Below are 14,925 nucleotides of genomic sequence, written 5' to 3'. Positions count from 1 at the left end.
TATGACTTATTTATGTTTTTAGAGTTGTGTTGTGATATCTTCCCGTGAGTCCCTGATCTTGATCGTACACGTTTGCGTGCATGATTAGTGTACGATTGAATCGGGGGCGTCACGGAAAGGGGCGCATCACCGCCGTCGCCCACCACCCACAAGCACCACCTAACCCCAAGGTTCCCAAAGCGGCGCCTTCAAGAAGGGAACGACGTCGTGAACGCCGCCGCCGCCCAATAAAGTTAGGGCTTTCGCCCCAGAGACCTAGGGGAAGGTGAAGTGAGGAGATCATTCCATACAGACGCCTCCAAGGAGGGAAACGACACCCTCAGGCGTCGCTATCGGTGCGGCCGGTCATGGCCGGCCAGGGATTTTGCCCGAACTAGATCTCCACCACCAGCAGCACCTCCTGTACAGAACCAGCGACCGAGAGGAAGCGCGGTCCGACCAGGCTGGCCCGCACGCCGAACAGGGGAGGAAGGGAGGTGCCAGATCGCGCACACCGACCGCCACAGAAGCCGCCGCCGGCCGCCAACGACCACCGGATCCCGCCGCCCGCGCGGCCGGGACACCGGATCCACCACCCGCACGGCTGTTAGTCGGCCGTGCCTTGCCAATGAAGCCACCACTCCAGATCCGGGGTTCCCCACACTGGAGCAGGGCAACTGAGTCCCCGCCGCCACCATCCTTGGTGCCCCGGACTTTCCCGGCGGCTGCCTCAGGCGGCGGTGAGGGAGGAAGGAGGGAAGGGGGTGAGGAGGAGGGGCAGCTAGGGTTGGGAGGATGAGGCGGCCCTGTTGGAAGACCTGTAAGCTCATGGTCGCCAGGAACAACAGTAAATAAATGGCCTCGGCCAGCTTTGACAACCCGACCGCCTTCTAAACTACTCGTACAAAGAGAGACCAAATAATGCAGGCACTGATGTAAAAAAAATGAAAGGGTGAATAATTGTGATGTCGACTTCAAACCATGGTAATGCTGCAGCATGGGTTGCTGTTCGGATCAATCGACAGCCGGCCTACTACTGAAAAAAATGGTAGCACCGCAGCATGAGTATCCGGATAGTAGTTGTAGGTTAAGGAGCTTTTTTTTTCAACCAGGCTGACACCCCTTTTCATTAATTCTGCAATCAACGAAAATACATCAGTAGTTCGAAACAGTTTAGTCAGTAGTCACACACTATCAGGGGAGCAACTACTGAACAAAACTATTGCAAAAGGGGACCGAAAGGGGGGAGCGATGTAGGTTAAGGAGCTAGGGTAGGGTACGTGCATGGCTCTCAGTGGTTGCCGGCCACGCATGGTGGGGAGTCCATGCACATACACGACGTCGTGTCTCAGTCTCTTTCGGCTTGTGTAGCTAGATCGAGCTAGCAGAGTAGCAGCTGACCCGGACAGGATAACTGCCTCGCCGACCGGCCAGTTCGGTCCTGCACGTGGACGTGGTGCTCCGTTTGCCTCTTGCCGGAACCGGGGGCAATGCAACCGGCCAACCGAATGACGTCGCCGTCAAAACTTCCCGTCCCGTGCCAAATGTACATGCACGTCCGCACTGGCCGGTGGCTGTGGCTCGACTGCGCACGCCAGTGTCTACGTGCCTTTCGTGCACGAGCACCCCGTCGTGACCAAACTTAGCCTCCCCGTGCTGGTTAAGGGTACGTGATCAGATACTGTTTCAGTACCAACGGGCTAGGATGCATGATTTCCCATCGATTGCATATGTGAATCTCAGGAGATCACACTACATCGAGATCGGGTCGGGCTAGGCTTGGACCAATTCGACACATTCGGTGCGTGCTTTGGCCGAACTGGATTAGCAAGATCTAAGTGCGGCATTGAAAGAGGTCTAAGTGCGGCATCCGGAATCCAAACGATAAGGTGTGGCCAGAAATCGTAAACAAAATGAACCCTAGTAGCGCGATTTTTTGTCCAAAAAGACCCTCTGACCAACAGAATTGCCAAAAAAGACCACATGTCAAAAACATTGACAAAAAGGACCCCCTTAGCGGTGGCGGCAGGCGCGGCAGGCGACACGTGGCACCTGCCGCCACGCGACGAGGCGGCGGGCCCGGCCGCCACGGCCGGAGGCGGCCGCGCGGGAAATAACCGTGTTAGCACAGTGCGCCGAGCCGGGACGGAACGGCCAAGCCTGGTGGGCCATGCCGCCACCTAGCGAGGCGGCCTCTGTTGCCGCTATCGGGCGCGGGCCGACAACTTGTGATGCTCACGGGCCCCGTCTGTGGGCCACGCCGCCACTGCAGGAAGCGGCGACCCTGCAGCTGCACGCGCGACAACGGCGCAGACGGCGCTGATTCTGGTGCGGCGCTGATTCCGGTGGCGCAGATTTTCACGGGCGCTGCTTTTCCCAGCTCCTTGTTTTGCCTGCCACAAGTTTCGATGATTGGATTCCCGCCTAAACTTTATAGTACTGATTGCTACGTAAACGACACTGATTAAAGCTGTGCGTGATTCTCGCTTCCATCTATTTCTCCGGCCGAAGCGACAGCACTCAGGCGTTGTTGTTGCTACGTATGATGAGACACCGCGATGCTGGAATCCGATGCCGTGGTAGGTGAGTTCTGGCTTGCTCTGCCGACAATACAGTGGTCCTCTTCTTTTTAAACGCACATCCGCGACTCCGTGCGCATACACTCTCTCTCGCATATCTCTGGTTGCCTCCTCTACCTCTTAGCTCTCTCTGAGCGCATACATAGACAGAAAGAAAAACTAGGTAGCCACTTTTACTCGTGATTTTGGTCGATTTGGAGTTTGATTTCGAAGATGATGAAGTTGAAGAAAAGTTAGATTAAGGTAAGATCTATCCATTTTTGTTGGTTTCGTTCACATGCATGATGTTCTTGTTCTGTTTGATTAGTTCCGAAGTGTGTATTCTCTGTTGTTTTAGGCATAATTTTAGCACTTGAAGGAGTCATTTGGAGTCATTTAGAGCTTGAGGAGTAGGATTTGCGTTGCGAAAGTGTAGTACGAAGTTGAAGATCAAGGCATGAGCTTTGCAATACATTTATTTATTTGTGCATGCAGGGTGGTAATTAGTTAGTCTTTTAGCTCGTCATTAGCTATGCGATGTTAGTGCGTAGAGGTTAGAAATAATTTCAGACGACAGATACAACATTTACAATATTTTTTATTGCATGCAGTATGTTATTTTATGTGGTATGTTATTTTATGTGGTATGTTTATTAATAAGTCTATAGTTAGGAGACCGTAGGTCTACTTTGTTATGTCGCAATAATCTAAATTTTATATGTTCAGATTAGGTGCTAATGTACTTAATGATGTATGTAATTAGGTAAAATAATTCATTTTAGTAGCAAACAAGGAGGAGAAGACGTGATTGAAGAAATTGTGTTTCCATTTTGTTAGCAGGAAGAAAAAACCGTGTGTAATATTGATGTTAATGTGATAACAGGTTGACTCTGTTCATATAGTACTGGCGACGGATATTTATTGGAACTATTTTGACGCTTAATTGCATTCGCAAGCACATCCATATTGGAGCTAAGGTAAAAAATGACACTGTAATTTTGTTAATATTTTTTGTATTGATGTACTATTGTGAATAATGTGCATGTTGCTGTAAATATTATTATTTGTAGATAAATGATTGTTATCGTATGATGTGAAAAAAATTATATAAAGCCGAAAGAAACTAAATGTTTTACTCATATGATATTAAAATGTTATTATCGTACTATTATGTTTACTGGTTGTTTGGATAGCGAGTAATTACCATGGGTTTTGTTATAACCTGTTGTAAGAAAAATAGTTTTTACTAATAGTCGTTAGAGAAAAAAGAGAGTTTTAGTTTGTGACGCTCGTAGACGAGTTGGAGAAAAAAAATCTCTAAATACCCGTTAACCAAACAACCCCGAAAAGTCTAAGCAAATGATTCTAAAAACAAAATGAATATTTGTAACGAAAATACGATTATTATTTTAGTCATCTGATATGTAAATATTGTCATCGTACTACTACTAAATGTTCAGTTACTAATTGTTTGAAATGTAAACATGTATTTTGGTTAGGTACTATGGAAAATTTATTAGATCTTTAAATACCCGTTAACCAAACAACCCCTTAAAGACTAACCAAATGATTCTAAAAACAAACCAAATATTTATAACGAAAATACGGTTATTATTTTAGTCGTAAGATATGTAAATGTTGTCATCGTTACTAAATGTTCAGTTACTAATTATTTGAAATGTAAACATGTATGTTGGTTAGGTACTATGGAAAATTTAGTAGTGTACTATGGGAACATCTTATGCGACGGTCCATGCGGGGTGGATGTGTCCTTCTGCGAGTCGACTACAGTAGTGGTGAGAGACATGGTCAACGTGGGTTACGCAGCTGTTAGAAGGTGCATCCGAGCGGTGTTTGGCCCAGTGATGCAGGAAAAAAATGACAATGGAGGCCTTCGTCGTTAACGGAGGAAATGATGGGACAGTTGCCCGTTAGGGTTTGCGGCCTGTCACAGGTGATCGGTCGTGGGGGTCGTACATGAGGTTTGCAAGCAATCCTAATAACTCAATGTATGGTCAGCTGATGGTGTATGTGGAGTTCATTTCAGTCACTGATGTTGCCGGATGCAGTAGCAGGGGTGGTGAGGTCGAGTTGGCCATCACATCAGCCCCTAGCATCGGCCCATCAGAACCGACGGGCGGCCAGCCTGTGTATGACACAGGATATTGGTCGGCGGCCGTTGACATGAGCGAACACGTGGAGGGATTGCCGGAGGCGCTAGATGATGATGATCATTCTTCTGCGTCTTCGGAGTCAAGCGGAGAAGAAGATGTTCCTCCTCAGAGGGCGGTCGCGGCGGCACTGCAACCTGGGTTTTTACAGGATATGAGCATCACCAACGAATTTCACTCTGCTTCTGGCCTAGGAGCGGGAAGCCTGGAGGTTGGGCAAGTTTTCCCAGATAAGAAATCTGCTTACCAGGCAATGGGTAGCTATGCAATCGGCATCCACCACTAGCATAGAGTGAAGCAGTCTGATAAAAAAGAGTTAAAGGTCATATGCATCCACACCGCGAAAGGTTGCCGCGGAAGAGTTCTCGCTAGACTGAAGTCTGGGGTATGTCAGTCATGGCATATCACAAAAATAGTGGAGCATACCTGTGAGCAAACTGGGACTCTTTCAGATCACTGCAATGTGACAGCAAAATTTGTGGCACAGACGATGGAAACAATTGTGCAGGGAAGTCTCAACATTAGTGTTAGGGCTCTGCAAAAAGATGCAAAGGATCTAATTGGATTCCCTGTTAGCTATAGAAAGGCTAGGCGTGCGAAGGAAAATATATTCAAGAACTTGTATGGTACCTATGAGGAGGCATATTCTTATGCCCCTAGAATGCTTCATCAAATAGCAAGTGCTAATAGGGGGACTCAAGTTTGGCGGAGAGAACGTCCAAACCCAATGAACCCGGGTGAGCTAATCCTGGACCGCTTATTCTGGGCATTCGCCCAGACTATACAAGTCTTCAGGCACTGTCGCCCGGTATTATCTCTTGATGGTACCTTTCTCACTGGAAAGTACAAGGGCACACTATTGGTGGCGATTGCAGCGGATGCAAATAATCAGCTTCTTCCTATTGCATATGCATTGGTCGAGAGCAAGAACAAAGATAGCTGGTTGTGGTTCCTGAGCTGCGTGAAGATTGGTGTCATGAAAGAGCGTAAAGGTGTTTGCATCATTTCTGATCGCAACACTGGATTATTAAGCGCTCTTGAAATAATTAAGGCGTCGGAAGAAGAGTGGGGCTGGCCCGATCTAGAGGGAAGGTGGTGCATGAGGCATTTGGCAGCATACTTTTACTCCAAATTCAAAAACAAGGATTGGTTCAAGTTATTCAAGAGGATGTGCATGCAAAAAACTGAAGCCAAAATGAATGCGATATGGGCAGGTATCAATGGTGAGATCGACCGCGCGGCCTTGCCGCAGAGAGAAGACTGGAGGGGTCATAGGACGGCCATAAATTTGAGCCAGTGGACCACCGAGAATTGCCCTCATTTGGAGAAGTGGGCGCAGGCTCACGATACCGGGGCTCGGTATGAAATAATGACCAGCAACATGTCAGAGGTGTACAATGGTGTTCTTAAAGGGGTGCGAGCACTGCCTATCACAGCCCTAATTGAAGAAACTTGGAACCGGACCCTGTCATACTTTGCAGACAGGGTCACCGTCGCCAAAGCACAAGTTGAATTGAACAAGCCATGGTCCGAGAAGATGCAAAGACATCTGGATGAGAAAGCAAAGAAGTCCCAAAGTCATGGCTGCAGGAAAGTGGACGCACTTAGAAATAAGTGGGAGGTCAATGTGCGAGCCAAGTACGTTAAGGGTCACCACAGAGGATCAAAAAAGCAAGCTGTCACCCTTGGCTCAACCTCCTGTGAGTGCACTTGTAACAAGCCCAAGCTTGAGGGCTACCCTTGCAGTCATGTGCTCCGGGCGGCTGCTGTTCAAAAAATCAGCGTCGAGCCATACATATCGCCGTACTTCAACATGTACAATCTGTACAACACTTGGAACAGTGAGTTCTGGGCTTGGGGCATTGATATGAACTACAAAATGTTGTGGCCAGATGGGCCGAAATGGTTCCGAACACCGACTTGACGAGAACCGCAAAGGGACGACGTCAGTCTAGGCGTCATCGCAATGACATGGACCATAGCCAGATGGAAGAACCAAGGCGATGCCGCGTTTGCAGGTGTCCTGGACATTCACGCAAAGACTGCCCGTATCGAGCCAACAACAACGCATGATGTTGATATATATGTACTCGCCATGTCTATTTATATTTCTACTCGTTATGTGTACTTATATTAAATTTAAATTGATTCTCTTTGTATTATTGTACTCCTGATGTTAACTTCAATAATTAATGTAAATCGTATCTCTTTGTATTTTTAAGTTAATTTTGATTTGCATTTGTATTTTTGTCTTCCTCGTAATTTATATTTGTATGTTTGTGTGCAGGTTATGGGTGAAGTGCCAGTGCTTTTGCAGGGGCCCCATGACGCCGGCCACCGTTGCCATCTATTTTTGAAACCAAATACTAAGCATGATTATCGGCCTTTCAGACTTCGAACCATAAAGAAAACATGGCCAATACACAATCATTTCCTTGCTCACCTTGACGCTTATGGACTACAAGGTTTTGCTAGGCTCACATCATGCGACGACCAAGTACGTTCGGACCCATCCCTTTTTACATCCCTCGTTGACCGGTGGAGACCTGAAACCCACACCTTTCACTTTCGTTTTGGAGAGCTTGCACCTACACTGAAAGATGTTTCTATGATCACTGCTCTACCAATTAGAGGTGAGCCAGTAGTCTCTCCACGAGTGTCTCCATCTTGGGCATTAGATATAGCAGCCCGTCTTGGGATGGAAATGCCAGAATCACAACGTTCTGGTAACCCTCGGGGCATCCCACTCGTCTGGCTTCGTGATAACTTTCTTAATTTATCTAGCTTCGCCAATGAGGAGACAAGAAAAAGACATCTGTTTGCGTATTTGTTGTGGCTCCTCAGGAATCTATTTCCAAATTCACATGGGGACGTTGTTGTCCCTGGTCTCATCTATATTGCAGAGAATATGGTAGATGAACCTTTACCCGAGCAGCCAAAATACAGCTTCGGTTCTGCCATGCTATCTCATACATACAGAGGCTTGTGTGATGCCATGCAAAAAACCTCTTTCGCACAAAAAGCTTCATTACTTTGTGTCGCCTATGAGTTTCTACAGTTGTGGTCCTGGAAATACCTCCCTGTAGGACGACCTTGTATAGTACAACCCATATACCCATACGACTTTGGCGAGGGTGCTAGCGCAACTATGGCCACCAGGTGGACAAAGGCACGGAAACGTTGGTCTCCAGATATTGCGAAAAATTGTTACCCTATGTACCACCAGCAGTTTGAGATACTTGATGAGGCAGAAGTCACATGGAACCCGTGGACTCAGGACCAGCTAAAAATGGTCTTTGATGCTCGACACTTCACACCAGGCATGTTGACCGATAGTGCATTCTGGCTGACTCGCTGCAACTTATTGTTCCTGTGGTGTGTTGAACCTTACAACCCAGAGCGTGTAATGAGACAGTTCGGTCTCTATCAAGAAATTCCACCACCTTTTCCCAGACGTATCGACGAGGAAACACATAAGTAAGATGTGACATCCCTAAATAGTTAATGTCATTTTTAATTTACTAAACTCACACTTTGTTACATAATTTGCAGGCTAACAAATATGGTCAGGGGTTGGAGTTTATACGATTGAAGGGAAGAGAACAGTGAATGGGTACACAAATGAGAAAATGAAGCGCTAGCAGATATAGTGCGTCAACTTAGGTATATTTTATGTACATTATTTTTTTACGATGATCATACGATGCGTGAAGATGCTTTGCTTTCATCACAACGGTTTATGTAATTATTTAATTTCGCAGACCGTACGATGGAAGTACAGATCAAGCGTACAAGCAGTAGTACTGCATGAACACACGTGCTAGCCTGGCCAGTCAGCCAGCTACTATACCAACACATCTCACACAAGAGGAGCAGGCGCGGAGACATGTTGAGCTGCATGCAGCTTACTATCGTGACCACCTGGTAATCACTTGTAACTTTTTTAGGTCCATCATTTCATAATCATTTCAACTAAATAACATCCAAATATTGTTCAGCTTGAAAATGTCAACGAAGTAGGGCAGATGGCTACGGATAGCATGCCGGCCCAGGGCCCATATCGCAAGACATTCCAGAAACTTTTGCAACAATTTGTGGCAAAGAAGTTCAGATGCAGTAGAGGCGACGACGTTGCCACTGGAGCATACATGCCGGTAGCGAGGTCAGCCAGACCGAGTGCGGCACCCTCGTCCAGACCGAGCGAGGCGCGTACGAGCCGTGAGCAATGGGGGGAGGGTCCGAGTACTAGAACGACATTGCCATGACATGACTCATCTCTGCCGCTGCATCGCTCTTCTTCGATGCAGCTTCGTCAGGGGCAGACATCTCAGGACCATGGCACGGGCTTGGATTCGATGCCCGAGCAGTTTCTTTCCCCTAACCCATATGCGTACACAGGATATGATGCATACACCCAAGGTGAGGGATCTCAGCCGTATCTCTCCACGCGAGGGATCCCCATGCCCGAGGAGACTCGTGTACCAGATTTAAACCAGCACCACGTACAATGGCCAGACAGTATAGGAGAGGGATATGCTCAGGTAGTCATGTTTACATTTCAATACATTTACAATGATATCATATATTATCCTCTAACAGTTTGTTTAAAATGTTTCTATGTGCAGGACACACCTGATGTTAATTGGGGCGATGAGAACACCCAACGCGGCGTCAACACAGGCCTCCGGGGAGCATCACATGATCATGGCGTCAACACAGGCCTCCGGGGAGCATCACATGATCTTGGCGACACGGTTACATCATTAGTTACAGAGTTCTTCGGAGGGGACGTTATTGGCCCATCTTTTATCCCCCGGAGTCACAACCATACGCCTACAATTACGCTTCAGGTTCGCCACAAGGATTCGTGACTCCACCACCTACGCAGGACTCGCAGACACATGAAGCCGAATTGGAGTACGGCCGCGGTCTTCGTGTGCCCCGGCCACCTAATCGATTGTCGCCTTCTGGTCGTAAGGAAAGGCCAGGTGGTCGTCGTAAAGTAGGGTGATTCATCTATGCACGTGTGCGACCCAATGTATCTACATATGTGTGTATCAGACTTTTCAATTTGAACATCTATGTATGCTGAAATAAAAATGCACCAGTCAGGAACAATTTTTCCCGCCTATATCTCCCGCCATACTATCCCGCTCCACTCTTTTGCTTATGTTAGGCCGAAATGATTTTTTTTAAAATTTTGGCTGATGAATACTGTGCAACCATTGCCCGTCTTAGACATTGAAAAAAATATATTTTCAAGCAACACTTTCCCCTCAACATTTTCCCGCAAATGCTTTCCCTCCATATGTTCCGCCACCCGTTTCCCGCCAAGCCCTTCCCGCCATATCTTCCTGCCACCCGTTTCCCGCCATATGTTCCCGCCAACCCTTTCCCTCCATACCGCAGTCGTTCTTTCCCGCCATTTTCTCCTCTTTACCTATAAAACCCCCTTCAGACGGAGGTGGATAAGCATTCGAGTGTAGTGTAGTCGAGATGTCCCATTATCCTTTAGATCGTAGTTTTCACCCTGGGATGAGTAGCACTCTTCTGAGGCTAGCTACCGATTTCAGGATGGACAATAGGATAGTTCCATGGGACGATCTCACCGGTAGTGACACCATAATGAATGAGTTGGCTCACCAATTACGTAGGTCTGGGTGGCCTGAAAGGACCTATGAGGAGGTACGTAAAGAACTTCTTAGGTTGGATGCAAGGTGGAAGAAGGTTGTGGAGCCGAAGAGTGAAACTTTTAGAAGGACTGCAGAAAACCATCCATTTTTATGGACTGAGGAGAGCGAGGACGAAGATGATATCTTCATGCCGCCGCTTCCGGGTTCTGCATCGTCAAAGGGCAAGAGTTCTGCATCGTCCAAGGGCAAGAGTACTGCATCCTCGAAGGGCAAGAGTTCTTCATCGTCCAAGGGTAAGAGTTCTGCATCCTCGAAGGGCAAGAGTTCTGCATCGACGGAGGATGACGATGATGCCTTCATGTAATTTTTAAGCTGTATTCCAGTTGTACCGTTTAATTCAGATGTACTTGCATTATTAGTTTGTACTCTCTTATTGTAAGGCATTATGTTCTATCTTAATTTCATTTTATAGTTGTTGCACGATGCTTGATAATTAGTGGAGGGAAAGAAAATGCCACTACTTTATTCTAAAACTATATATTTTTTTCATCACGACAAGGTACAACTGAAAATAAGATACAACACGACAAGGTACAACTGAAAATAAGATACATCGTAGAATTTAAATAAAGCTACATTTAATTACTGAAATGAAGCTACATTAAACTGCAGAAATAAAGATACAAATGATTGCGAAATTTAAAATACTACCACAGGAATCTACTGAGTTCAACGTTGATATTTTCCTTTTCCATCGCCAGCTTCTTCTGCTGCCTTGGCCTGACGAGCCCTTTCTTTCTTTCTCTGCCTCTCCGCCTCACGAGCCTCCTTTCGCTGTCGTTCCTGCTCCTCCATGCGACGAGCCTCTTCCCTGTTATCTTTCCCATTTCCTCAAAAAACGGTGTTGCTCCGCATAGTATTCTTTTAACTCTCTCTCTTGCTCTGCTTTCTCCTCAGCTTCCGCCTTTTCGCGTCGCTCTTCCGCAAATAAACTATTCCACGCATGGCGACTTCTTTCACGAATCTCAGTCACTGCCCAGGCCGGCTTCTCCGTGTCAATCCAACGATAGTACATGCACAGAGGCGGAGGAGACTACAACAAGAAACAAGAATGTTACTAAAGAATCAATGAAAATACCAACAATATCTATTCGTGATGGTTAAACCATACCGGAGGCTTGTCGTACTCTGAAATAGCTACGGCAGGATCTTCTTCATAATTGGCGCACATGAAAAACTTCATGCCCAACCAATCTGAAAAATCCGTCACCTCCTTCACCTTGCAAAGATCGCCACACCAACACCGCAGGACTGCCACCCCAGGAGGCAAACTTGCAGTCTTCATTTTCCTCGGCCTAATGCTTTGATCCGAACAAGACAAACTCATATCGACTGAAAAAAATGTGTACACACTTTGCGCACTGGCGATTTCTAGGATGGCTGGACGAGAGCCTCGGTGTCTTTTTTTATAGGCTCAGACGATTAATGATGGCGAGAAAATAAGCGAGAATAGAGGAAATTAGGCGGGATATTTTAGGATCCCTGTAGTGTCGGCACTACAGAACCAAAAGCAGGCATCAGTGTCCATATCACCGCGCGGAAATCACGCTCTTGGGTGCTGTCACCTCACCTGCAGCAGCAATTTTCAAAGCATGGGAATGAGCGCCATTTGCCACAGTTCTCATGTCGGTCACACTGCAGATCCACCCTGCAAGGAATCAGCCCAGTTTGCAACAGCGAGCCCGTGAAATTAGCACACCGCATCGGATTCCCGCTCAATCATGAAAATCAGCATCATTAGCAACAAGCAATCACATACACGTGGGAATCAACGCCATTTACTACAGTGCTCATGTCGGCCCAGGAATCAGCGCGCGCATGCAGCAACGGCCGCCTGCGCTAGTGGCGGCGGGCCCATGCCTCGGCAACCGAGCAGCACCAGCTGTCGGCCAGCACTGTCAGCCAGGTGAGGCCGCCTCAGGCTGTGGCGGCGAGGCCCACTGGCGGGGCCCGTTCGCAGCAGGGCCTGTCGGCCAGGCAGCGACCGCGCCAGGGCTGGCCGCCTCGCCCGGTGGCGGCAGGGCCCACCTGGCCCGCCCCGTTCCGTCGCGCCGCGACGCACTGTGGGGAATCCGTTCGGCTGGGGTGGCCGCCTCCTGCGGTGGCGGCCGGGCCCGCCGCCTCCTGGCGTGGCGGCAGGTGCCACGTGTCGCCTGCCGCGCCTGCCGCCACCGCTGAGGGGGTCCTTTTTGTCAAATTGATCCAGAGATAGTCTCTTTTGTCAATTCATCTCGGTAGGGGTCCTTTTGCACAAAAAATCCGCGCCCGCCCTAGAGCGCTGCGTGCGCCAGCTGCCGCGGCCGGCCATCGCCACGCACGCTCCCAATCCTTGGCACGCAGCCAGGTCGACCATGTGCGCGCTGCAGGACGTCGCCACGCAGCCTCCCAGTCTGTGTCCGTGGCACGCGGCGAGGCCGGCCGACCATGTGCCGCGGCCTGAATAGCCGTTGCGCGCGGCGTCGGGATGTGGTGACCGCGCGCATGTGCGCGGCCGTGACATGAACAGTGCTGCTTTTTTAGCACTAGATCTGCATCTGAACTAAAAAATGAAACATCAGAACTGTCCTTTACTGCGTTGTCGTGGCTGGATTACTGATTATATGCCCACAGACTCACGGAGGCACAGGCACTAGCCACGGTGTGTTAAACAGAGCATGCAGTACTGCACAATAGTACACGACGAATATGCGCCCGCGTGCATGTGGCCAGAGACGGACGTTCACGGTGAAACAACGAAGATCAAAAGACGGGGAGAGGAAGAGAGAGCCGGAGCGGCAGTGAAAGAGACGGCCACGTTCGATCGTCCGGTCGACCAGAATCGAAGGAAGCGAGACGCAGCGCAGTAGCAACAGTTATCTCGCGGCGGAATCGGCTGGATCAAGGAACCAACGTCCATGGGCGCGAGTGAACGGATTCGGAGAGCACCGATGGACCCTGCGATTACGGCGACTGATGCCGATGCCGATTCCACTGTGTCAACCGTTCAGAGGTCGGCCGCGTTTCAAGCAAAGCGAGGGCGATCCCATGGCCGGCGGCTGGGGTCCGGTCGCTGCCGTCCGGCTGCTGGCACGTCACGTCGTTCAGGCCCTAATCGTGCCAACCTGACCATCACCTGCCTCGCTCCGAGCGTTCAAAAGATAACTCCTTTTTTCCTGTGTCCGTCCTTTCAGCGTGCCGGTTTTCTGACAGCAACAGCGTTGGATGGGCACAGCACGCAGCATTTCATCAAAATATTCAAATCAAGTTGGCGCCAGTCCTAAAAAAAGTTGGCACCAGTCCTAAAATATTCCAAACCGATTCCGGTGTGCTAGCCGTCCGGGCCCACGGCACAGACGCCCACTGCTTTATGCCCATTAACCCCAGTTAGTTAACTCGACCGAACCAAGTTCCCAACCCATGAAGTTACCAGAATACCCCTCCCGCCTATATAAATGCCGCCCAGCCCGCACCTCTCATTCTACTCTCAGAACCACCAAAATCTCCATCCCCTCCGTGCACCGGATTCCATCCAACTGCTCCACCACTCTAATCTCTCTCTCATGGCGACGGCCACCGCGAGTCGGCCCAGCGGCCCGGTCCTCTCGATCCCCAGCTACCGCTCCGCCTCGCCCACCCGCGTCAAGGTCGCCACCCGCTCGCCGGGCAAGTCCGTCAGCGTCTCCTCCCCGTCCTCCACCAGGAGCCATCGGTCCTCCTGCATGTGCTCCCCGACGAACCACCCGGGCTCGTTCCGCTGTAGCCTCCACAAGGAGCGCAAGCAGCCGGCCCACGCTGGCAGCAGCAGCAGGCCCGCCTCCCCGCCTTCCCCGCCGTCCACCTCGAAGAGCACAGGCGGCGCGCTGGCGAGGCTCGTCCCCATGGGGAGCGGGCACTGGGCACGCAGGGCGCTAGCGCCGTCCCCCGCGGCGCAGCAGTCGCTACAGCACCGGAGGCGCGCGGGCGGGTTCCGCCCCCGGCCGAGCAGGCTCTCCGCCGTGTCCACGGCCGGCGACAGCCAGTAGACGAACAACGTCGACATGCCATGGCAAGATAGTAGAGTAGTACTAGTAGATAGCAAAGAAATTGCCTGAAGAATTGGAGTTTTTAGAACCAATTCGATACCTGCCTGGAGAGTTGATGAGCCCGTCCGTAACTGTACATAATGCATTTTTCTAGAAAGCATGAATGGCGCTAATTGAGATTCAAGAAGCAAAGCAATCACTCTTTGAGCTAACGTATACTTCGAATAACTCTGATTTACTTACTCGTGATTTGGTGAATTTGCGGGTCGTTCATGAAAATGAATTTCAGAGTGCCGTCTCTGCGTGTGAGTTTATTATATAATCGGTATTTGGAGGAGGTAAAACTGACAAAGATTCAGAAACAAACAGTAGAGCCACGAGGCAGGCAGTTCAGGTTCAGAAGAAGTGGTTAGAGCAACTCCAATGGGGCGACCCAAACGAACGGCGCATTTGTCCGTTTTTTGTCCGTTTGGGTCGGCCGCCCGTCCACCGTCCGTCCAGTTTTGCATTTGGGTCGGTAATG

At 49.4% G+C, this 14,925-nt stretch overlaps 1 protein-coding gene across 1 annotated transcript; it reads left to right on the top strand.

Annotated features, from left to right (window-relative positions):
* The first annotated feature begins 13,873 nt into the window (after positions 1-13,873).
* LOC119324781 lies at positions 13,874-14,621 on the top strand. The gene has a single exon (XM_037598553.1). It carries the CDS (start codon positions 13,941-13,943, stop codon positions 14,400-14,402), a length of 462 nt encoding a protein of 153 aa, XP_037454450.1. The 5' UTR covers positions 13,874-13,940; the 3' UTR covers positions 14,403-14,621.
* Positions 14,622-14,925: the final 304 nt, after the last annotated feature.

The sequence above is a fragment of the Triticum dicoccoides genome, chromosome 6B (genome assembly GCF_002162155.2).
Source record: "Triticum dicoccoides isolate Atlit2015 ecotype Zavitan chromosome 6B, WEW_v2.0, whole genome shotgun sequence".
Lineage (NCBI taxonomy): Eukaryota > Viridiplantae > Streptophyta > Magnoliopsida > Poales > Poaceae > Triticum > Triticum dicoccoides.
Note: the sequence above shows the minus strand (reverse complement) of the source record. Positions and strands in the feature narration are given on the sequence as shown.